At 55.6% G+C, this 10,076-nt stretch overlaps 1 protein-coding gene across 1 annotated transcript in view; it reads right to left on the bottom strand.

Annotated features, from left to right (window-relative positions):
* PTPRU (protein tyrosine phosphatase, receptor type, U) overlaps positions 1–10,076 on the bottom strand; it is a gene marked incomplete at its 5' end in the record, with an annotated part of 28,480 nt that overhangs the window by 15,618 nt on the left and 2,786 nt on the right. Inside the window, 7 exon segments of the mRNA XM_010141063.1 lie at positions 1,169–1,245; positions 1,551–1,623; positions 2,798–2,988; positions 5,264–5,421; positions 6,161–6,190; positions 8,147–8,285; positions 8,808–8,844. Of these exon segments, the coding sequence (XP_010139365.1) occupies positions 1,169–1,245; positions 1,551–1,623; positions 2,798–2,988; positions 5,264–5,421; positions 6,161–6,190; positions 8,147–8,285; positions 8,808–8,844 (705 nt within the window).

Below are 10,076 nucleotides of genomic sequence, written 5' to 3'. Positions count from 1 at the left end.
GCAGGAACACGACAGCCCAAAGACCATGTCCCAGCAAGGCTGCTGACAAAGTGACTGGGGATCCGCTGTCCCACCACTTGGCCGTGGGTCCAGCAGATTAAATCACGTCACACACATGGAAATGACATTGGCTTCTCCATTCACCATAGGTCTTTCCACAGGGGATTTTGCAGGTTGAATTCAACCTCTTCTCCAAGCATACGGCCTCTGCTCTCCACCACCCCAAGGAGGATGTATCACACAGACCTCGCTTTCCCCTTCCCTAGACCACGTTTATCCACACATCTTCCCAACCCGCCTCTCCCAGGTGCTATTTAACACCATGCTGACTAGTATGACACCTGGAGGAGACTGGAGCAGAGGGAAGGGAAGAGAAGGTCTACTTACTTCTCGGTTAATCCGAATCTTAACGATCCCATTGGGACACAGATTTGAGAGAAAAAGATCAGAGACAAAGACATTAGTGAGGCACAGCCCAAGAGACAGGTTAGAGCACCGGCCCCAGAGTGAGTCACAGAGAGCCACAGGAGAGAAAAGACACATGGGGACAGGCACGGGGATACTGCTTGGGCACACGGTGCCATCAAGCCACCGCTGCCAGAGGACGTCCTCTGGAAAGGAAGGAAGAGTGTGGCTTGCTGCTGCTTGCAGGAGATGCTCAAGCCCCATGCCCAAGGGGGCCTTTCTCCACCTCCCCTGGTCTCAGCATCGCTGCAGGTGACAGGGGACATCGCACCTGGGGGACATCACTCTCAGAGGACACTAGGACCAAGCTCTGCCCAGACTCACATGTACCGACAGGATCAGGGCATGTCCCAGTCTGAGCCCCCAGCTGATCTCTTGGCCCCCTCAACCTCTGCATCCTCCACCCAGGGAGGAGAGAGATCCATGGCCCCGAGAGCAGGTGAGGGGAGAAGAGAGAATGGAAAAGGGGGAGAAAAAGAAGGGACAGAGACAAGCAGAGAAGGGAGAGAAACAGCAAGCACAAATTGCTGATGAACACAAATAAAACAGGCAGGCTCTTCACAGCATGTCTCAGGCCCACGTGGTCCAGCCCATCCTGGGCTGTCTCAGCTCCTCCAAGTGCTGCTGGACAGACCCTGGGTCCACGGGAAGCTCCTGTCCCAGCCTTGACCCCACGTGGCAACAGGCACTGTCCCCCACTTACATCGATGTAGTTGGCATTGATGTAGTCCGAGTTGGGATCGCCCAGCAGCGGGTGCAACTTCACTCGGTGACGGTCGTCTAGAGAGCAAGGGGAGAAGGGACTATTGGTGCCTGGGGCAGGCTGTCATCACCCCAAGATGCCCCATCCTCAACACTGATCCAGCACCAGCTGTCCTCTTTGCTCTGGTGTCCAACAGCTAACAGGAGATCTCCGGCTGGGACCCCTGCACTAAGCCGGGACCCTTCTGCTGCCCTTGACCAACCAAACGCCAGCAGTTTATTCCTTGCCATGGACCCCACACCTACCAAAAAAATCCCCCAAAGCCCTTTAGAATGTTTTTCAAGCTGTTCGGGGTGTCTAAGCCTTTGCTACAGGCACTCACATGTTGACACGTGATCCTGTCTCCCTTTGGTCTTGTCTTTCTTCTTTGAAGCATCCCAGCCTTCGAAGAAACTCTGTAAGGGAAGGGTGGTCATCGCACCCCGAGGGCAGGACAGTGGGGTCCCCCCCAGCCCCACAACCTTCCCAGGGACCAGGGCAGGCAGGGTGGTCCCTCCACCCCAACACGTGGGTCCTGCAGCCCCAGCTCCACCTCCATAGTGTGCTCTGCCAGCTACTCGCTTCTGTTGCATTCACAAAATGCCCCATTTTCCAGCAAATTACAGTCTGCCTGGTTCTTTTCCAGGGCTGCTTGTTTTTTTTCTAAACCTCCCCAACCCCTTTCTCTCCCCAGCACAGAACAGGTTTGTGTGTAATAACAGTAACACTCATAGATTGGCGTAAGAGGAGGAAAGTGGAAGGAAATTACATGTTTTCTCCCCTCCTGTAATATCCGAGTGCTTTCAAATGACTAGTTCCAAGAACATACAGCAGCTTTTCAAGGATCACTAATGATTATAGCAAACCCTGGTTTGTCCAATATATGAAAGGGGGGGAAAAAAGCTCCTGCACTTGAAACAACTAAGCATTAAACAGTAATTTCGCTGGGAAATTTCAGCTGCCAGACCTCTGCAAGGCGGAGGAGTCGAGAAATCAACCCCACTGGGCTCTCTGCGGCAGAGGTGTGTGGAATAGCACGCTCTCTTACAAGCACTCTGGCCTAACGAGGTGGGATGGGGATGATGCAGCCAACAACTCTTAGAGGGGACTTCCCTCCCCCTGGGATCACCCTTCTCTTGCATCCGCTTGGAAGCTGCCAGACTGCAGCGGATTTGCTTGTCCTTAGGCTATGGCTTAACACAGGAGAAGTGTGTTGGGGAGCAGAAGAACATGACAGTGGGGTGCCCACGAGGACCTGAGAAAGGGAGAAGCATCCCCAGCCACTGTGGGAGAGGTGGGATGAAGCACTGGGGATGGGAGAGGTACAGGCTGGCTGGCAGAGCTGGTATGGCTCATCTCAGGGACAATTAAATCCTGAGCTTCCAGGATCCAGACCCAGGGACACCCCATGTGCTGATGATGTCTGCCCAGAGAGCTGTGAGCTCCAGCTCCTGCTGTTCAGAGCACTGCAGCTCCAGGGCTGGAGCATCTTCTCCTTGCACACAGGTCCTGTCCCTGTCACCTTGTCCACCCCAACTCCCACCCTCCTTGAGACACCAGCACGAGATGCTCTCACCAAGATGCCCTCACCTCATACTCCTGCTTGAAGCCATAGCCTTCTGCCGTCTTCATCTGGTTGATATGCTGGAGGAGATCTGCCACCCGCACGGCAGGATGAAGTTGCCCGGTGTGATACGGGGACCCTTTGCGGCCACACTGGCGGCGGGGGGAACCTCCCAGCAGGCTGCTGGACTCGTTGACCACACTGCTGCGCTGGTCGCCTGCAGAAGGGGAGGAAGAACCGGGGGGTTGTCAGGGGACCATGACAACCAAGCTTCGGACCATGTCCCCATCACCTCTTCACACCCACAGGGGGATGAGAGGACACCTGGAAGCATCCTCAGGAGATGCTGGTGCTGCAGCTGGTCTCTCCCTGAAGACCACAAGCAGCCCAGACCCTCCCTGCGCTCTCAGCAGCTCCTCCTACACCACAAAGCTGCAAATGCCCATTACACACTTTTAGGACAAAAGCAGATCTCTTACAAATCAGTGGGCAAGATCTTAAGGGAGTTAATAAGTTTATTCCCCATCAGTTAGAGCAATTAATGCCCAGGCAGACAAGTGAGGTCTATGTGCCCAAATATTCACACAAAATTCTGACTTGAAAAGTCACGTTGCCAAAGCGTCCAGCCCAGCTCCACCATTAATCTTCCTCGCCACTAGATACCAGCGCCTTATTCCTAGCACGGACACACAGGGAGCTCGCTGCTGGTTACTGGGGGAGTTGACACACTATTCACCTGCTTGACACCTTCGCCGTGTAATTACCAGCAGAGCCAGATTTTGTCCAGGTAAGGTCCTGCACCGGACCCTGAAACCTGGGTTTGCACAAAACCTGATGCTCTCCACTGCTGCCAAGAGGTGTGGCGGGCACTGACCCCCGCCACAATGGGCACAGACCCCCGGCAGAGCCCAGCCTGAACAACCGTCCTCCCACTGCTAGGAAGCAGCTTCGTGAGCTGGTGCATCCTGGATGTGTTTTCCCCTAACACCGCTTCTAAACCACTCCTGCCATCTCGCTCGCAAAGCTCCCAGGCTTGGTTGTTTCGGTCTGCTCAAGACACGAGGAGCAGTCCCTCACCTCCTGCCTGCTCCAGCAACGTGGCTGCAGCGTGAGTGAAATATGGGTGCAACACATGCACAGAGCACCATCTCCATCAGACATCGCAGCTCCAACCTCTGCCCCCAGAAATATCTCCCTTCCGACGCATGGCCAAACCAGCAGGACAGAGCGGGAGGGCCCCGCTGCGCCCTGTGATGTGGCTGACGGACACGTCAGCCATGAGGTTTAGTGAGAAATTCACTGCAGGCGCTTGAGGCCACATGCTTGGGTTTCCATCAGAAGGATTAGTGACTTTTTTTTAAATGCAAAGAAACTGAGGCATGGTGGGGAACAGCCCCCAGCCCATCACGGAGCAGCCCGTTCATCTACCTTCGTTAATTAACGATGTTTATAGGCAGTGGCTGGCCACAGCGGAGGCTGTCCCCAGCTGTGGCAGAGAGCCCAAGCTCCCCACATCTCCCCCTCCACCTTCTGCCAAGCAGACGGATGGGGAGCAGCCAGCAGCAGAGCAAGCACATGGGTGGGAGCGGGATGCAACCCCACAGCCCCTACCCCTGAAGAAACCGAGGAGCAGGACGCGACCCCACAGTCCCCATCCCTAAAGAAACCGAGGAGCAGCAGCCCCAGCTCAGCCCACTGAGAGACCCACCAGCCTTGGAGCATTTCGAGGACAGTAACCGAAAAATAATACAGCTCGCTAGATGTATTAAGAGGAGGAAAAGTTTGCCCTCTGGGCTTCTATTATCCGTGAGACAATGCCGGGAAGCGTACTAATCCTGCAGCCGGTGGAGACGAGCCGTGTGTAAGCAGCATCTTGAAGTTACTGTAACAGATGTTATTAGCATATGGTTGAAACTGGGGCATCCAATGAGTTATTTTACAATTAAATCAGCACAGCGACGCACACTCCAGTGGGTGTTAAATTATCAGTCTCCCTCCAATGTGAACACAGTGGCTCTTTAACCTTGGAAGCCAGAACACCGCGGAGCAGAACCACGCCAGGGGTGCCGGGTGAAGGCTGGTGCGAAGTGTTTGACCACAGCATAAGCAGTGAGTTGGGGTTCACCCAGCTTCGGGGGGCTGCAGCCAGCGCTTGAGCCAACAAATGGCCTCAACCCTCCCAGGCACACGCCCAGAACTCCGCTTGAAGTGGTCAGGATGGAGAGACCCAGCCTGAGCTGCCCACGAGTGCTTTCCCTTCAGCAAAGCCTGGATGATAACAACAGATGCTGCTACAGACACCGACGAGATCAATGCCCTTGGAGGTTCACGCAGGGCAGGGAAAAGCTTGCAACGCCTCAGGCTAAAATAGATGCAATACGTGCTGCTCAGCCTGGGAGAAATACTCCAGCTGTTTCTGGGACTTTCAGGGATTTGGGGGGACACTGCGGCAGGATGGGAGCCGGGGGGATGTGGTAGTTCCCCATCCTTACCCCGGTTGCCGTAGTTGTGGGTGTCCATGAAGGAGAGCCCGAGGCGCTCGTCCTCCTGCAGCGTGCTCTGGTCAGTGAAGCTCCTGTCGATGGCGCTCATCATGTGCGTCTTCTCGTGGCGGTAGTTTATGGTCGCCTTGGTCATGTTGACGGGTTTTCTGCAGGGGGATGCAAAGGGGAGCGGGGGAAGAAGCGCATGTAAGCAGGGCTGTGATGGTGCTGTGAGACCCCCCCCAAAGCTACCAGGGTTGGATTATTCTGGGGAGCAGGATGGATTATTTCCACCATTATTGGTTTTCTGGTGTCCCAAGCCAGATGCAGCTCAATGTGGATCATCCCTCACTGGCTGCAGCAGCTCCAGCTGCTCATCCTCAATGTCCCCTCCTGTCCCCTCCCCAAAATGTCCAGTGGCTGGAACAGCCAAGAGCACTCCTTGGGCAAGCAAAGGCTCTCGCTGGCTGGTCTGCATTGCTCTGGGCAGTCCCAGCTCTCCCCCAGCCCTGTTTCCCCAGGCATTCCACAGCCGTCACCCCGCACCACCTCACTGCAACATGGACCATGTGCTGCACAGTGCAAAAGGGACCTGGCTCTCAGCACCATCTCGACCCGGCTGGAAAAGCCCTCCAGGGATGGGGACTCCACCACTGCCCCGGGCAGCCTGGGACACACCTAGATAACCCCAACGGGGAAGAAATTGTTCCTCAGGGACAAGCTCAACCTCCCTGGTGCAACTTGATAAGCCTACTTTTCTCCAAGCTCAACCCACCCAGGTCCCTCAGCCACTCTCCAAAGAGGCCCTAAAACGTACTTGGCAGAGAAAAGAGATTGCTGGAGCAGCAGGGCAAGGAGGGCAGCTGGGAGGAAGGGCAAAGGAGAGAGAGAATGACTATTACTTACGGGTAATAGGAGTATGAATAGTAGTTCCTCCTGGCAAGCGTGCAAAGAGAATGGCAAAAATTGCATAAGCAGCTTTTCCGTGGCATAGGGGAGGGAGGTTATGGGGCAACTCGGCTGCTGGAAAATTAAATGCACCCTGAAGAAACCTGGCTCCCCTTTTGCATCCAGAGGTTACTTAATCTCAGCAGGAGCCGTGTCCAGGCAGCAGAGCCCAAGCATTGGCTTTCAGGGTGACCAGGGTTCCCAGGCTGGCGGTGAGGTGTCCATAGTACCCCCAACCGAGGAGTTATTCCACCATTTTTAAGACTTAACAGCAAATGTGTCCAAAATGCAGCATCCCTTGGGGAGCCAGTTAGGGACCAGGCAACCCCAGCTGGGAAAACAGGCTCAGGATGCTGCATTTGCACCGTTTACTAGAGGTGAACATATTCTGGGCGTGCACCTCCACCACGTCAGTGTTCTTCCAACAGCAAAATGCTCTGGAGGAGATTTATGAGCTGGTCCCAGCTTCCCAACAGCCCCAAACTCAGGGCCCTCAGCACCAAATCTGATTTGTGGCTCTGGTTTGTCCTTCAACAGGTTCACCCTGAGATGCTGCAACAAAGCTGCTCCTCCTCCTCCCGTCCCGCAGGGCTCGTGGCTTCCTACCCACAACATCACTCCCAAAACCTCACCAGCACCGCTGGCATTTGCTCCCTCAGGGACAGACCCGATGCCATACACACAGCACAGGAGCCACGCGCCAGCCCTGCACCCTCACAGCATGCAGGATGCTAAAGCCTTGGTTTTCCAGTTGGCGTAAATCAGCAAGAATCCTTTCAGGGCGAACAAAGCCATAAAGAGCTTTGCAGATTTACACAAGGCTGAGGCTGTGCCCTGCTATTTTTCTCTCCCCTCTGGCTGTTAACGTACTTTCCTCCCGTCACCCCCAGCCCTGCACAGGCAAGGCTTTTAATTGCTGCCCTTTCTCCCCTTCCTTGAGAGCCCCCCCGGCTCAGCGCCTGCACGGTAAGAAACCGCTTTCCAGGGCACTGCACCCAACTGAAAAGCAGCGGCCGCATCCCCGGCGCTCCCAGGGATGAGTGTCCCAAGAAGCCCTTGCCCTCCTCCCTCGCACCCCACCGAGCTGCAGGAGGGAAAGCCCACCGCGATGGCCATGGCCACAGCCACATCCACACCAGCCGTGCTCGGCTCCCAAGCTGGAGAGCAGGGGGACCCCCATGGGGGTGCAAGAGCAGTTTGGGGGTCCCCAGGGACCACCAGCCCTGGGAAAACCTTCCCTCCAGCATGTACCCATATTTTAACACCTCATTTAGAGCCTGCTGAAGGCTCTCAGCCAGAGATTGCTCCTGTTTCACTGGAAGCTCAATGGTTCCCCATTAAAACAAGCCCAGGAGGATGCACGATGGCCTGAGCACCCACACCCTGAGGTGGGCAGCCATGGGCAGACCTGCCAGAATGCTGCTCCGTCCAGCACTCCTGAGGAGCTGGAGCCCAGGCCAAAAGCCAGTACCTGCCTGGGGATTTCAGTGAGACACTGCACCACTTTCCAGGCAAGGGCCATGGATGGAGGGTTTTATCCAGCCATCACCCCAGAACCGAGCGCCCCCTGGTCCAAGCCCAATCCTGGCCAGAAGCATTTCCATCCACAGACCAGCACAAAGCCAACAAGCAGCTGAAAAAGATGCAAAAGACTGAAAAATACAGGGGAGAGAAGACAGTAGAACAAAGTTCCTGAGGGTGAAGGGATGTCCCTGGGACTTTGCTCCTTGGTCCCCAGTGGCTCCAGTCGTGCCTGGTGTCACAGAGCAAGGAGGCCACCACACTCAGTGGGATGCACGAGCACAAGGAGGCAAAGCTCGAGGGAGGGTTTGGAGTCTGCCCAGTGTGACAGTATCACCACCAGTCATTCCCAGTTAGCGCTGGGGTGCTGGAAAAGGGCTGAGCTGGGAGAAGAGGACAGCTGGAGGCAGCAGGTCTCCTTACCCTTTCCGAATGATGACGATGATGGCTCCCAGGAGGATAATCAGGACAATGAGCCCTCCAGCACAGATGCCCAGGATCAGGCCCATCTCCTCCGAGTGCTGTGACACTTCCAAGGGACGCTTGCTCTCTTTGCAGGCAGCTGCCGGGGGACAAGGACAGGCAGGAGGGATCAATGCTCAGCTCCAGGGTGGTTGGCCACATCACAGAGGAAACCACTGGGCTTTGTCCCATGGGATGCACACTGCTCCTTGACACATTTTATTCCACCGAGACATTGTGGGGCTCTGCAGTGCCACACCATGACCGTGGCCAAGTCCCTCTCGGTTCCCATGGGGTGAGATGGTCCCTCTGTGCCACCTTTCATTATGCCCAACATAACCTTGTCCGTCCCTGGATTCAGCATCCAGCACCACCAACACTGGCCTCCCTCCGCCATCACAGTAACAGCAATGAGAGGAAAAACTCAACCAAGGGAAAAGCCCAGACAGCAAAAAAAGTGGGAAACAAGAGCGTGGGATGGAGCTGTGATAAACCATCAAGCACACCGCAACCACCACCAGCACCACAATGACACCCACCGGCACAGCCGGGATGTGCCGAGCTGCAGGATCGGGCCCGCAGCCTTGGTGGCATCACACCAGCTGGGAAAGGGGGGGCTCACCTTTGCGAGCAATCCGGACACAGTTCAGCCGAGTTTCCTACAGAGGAAGAAAAGGGGGGTGTCAGTGTCGGATGAGCAGCCCGGCAGCTCTGCTCCACACTACCAGCGAGGCTTGGTGGGTACAAGGCTGGTCCATTAGTGCTTTGACCCCCAAATCGAGGGAGTTCGCAGGTGATTCATGCTGCAGCACCCACTGCTGAGCCAAAGGAGCTCCTGGGGACACACACCCCAAGAGATGCTGATGAATGATCCGTCCCCAGCGCCCCCTAAATCAGAGTCCCCAGGTTTAGCCAAGGCCATTGCTCCTGCCACAGAGGAAACGGCAAAGCTCAATGTCATTGAAAGAGAGACCCTGCAGACCCAGCCAAGCTGCAGGTCACCAGTGCGTCACCAGCTACAGTTAAATCACTCCCAGGTCATCATTCAGAGCTTCACGGGGCTTTTCTTCATCAAAGTTCTGAAGCCCCAGCCCCAGCATGCTGCCAAGCTTGCCACAAGGGCTTCCAGCTCAGGTCTCCAACAGTTTGAGCATTTGTATTTTTAGGGATGGCTTCAGCTGAAATTTTCCATCTTTCCACACACCCAGCTTCTGTTGCAAAATAAAAAGTACCACTTTGGCAGGATCACTGGTTTCCCTGAGCATCCTCCAGCCCCTCAGGACACCAGGGCTGCCAATGCTGCTCCATCTGCCCTCAGACCGAGACCTGCCTGTGCAGTGTGTCCAGGGCAGGGCCAGCTCTGGCACCGCCCTCCTCAAGGTCAGCAGCTCTTGCTTCTGCTTTTTGGTCCATGTGGCACAAAATCCATGAAAAACTGAAGCTGAAATCCAGCTTTTACACAGTGTCTGATGGCAGCCAGGATAAATCCACTGCCTCCCAGCAGGAAGGCTATAAAACAGCGTCAGCCACCAGTTATTATCCAGCAGTGCCCAAGCGAGCCAGAGCTGAGATCTTCCCTGTCCGTCTCAGCGCTAATTACAACCCAACGAGGTGTGAATGATCCCAGAGCGAAGAAAAAGGATTCAAAAACTGGCACCTTTCCGGCAAGACAGAGCTACGTGGGATGAGGAGGATGCTGTGGTCCCGCTGCTTTGCTTTCACAGCTCATCCTCCCCCGGGTGGGATGGGAGCTGTTGGAGCAGGTGAAGCCGAGAAGCATCCCCAGAGAGTCCTGGTGGTCCCGCCGGTGACGTGAAGGGAATCAGCCCAGGGGATGCGAGGGTGGCTGCTGGAATGGGGCTGCTACTGAGCGAAGCAGGCACAGCAGGGC

This window comes from Buceros rhinoceros, unplaced genomic scaffold (assembly GCF_000710305.1).
Source record: "Buceros rhinoceros silvestris isolate BGI_N320 unplaced genomic scaffold, ASM71030v1 scaffold8300, whole genome shotgun sequence".
NCBI lineage: Eukaryota > Metazoa > Chordata > Aves > Bucerotiformes > Bucerotidae > Buceros > Buceros rhinoceros.
The sequence above is the reverse complement of the archived record's forward strand: the minus strand, read 5'-3'. Positions and strand labels throughout refer to the sequence as shown.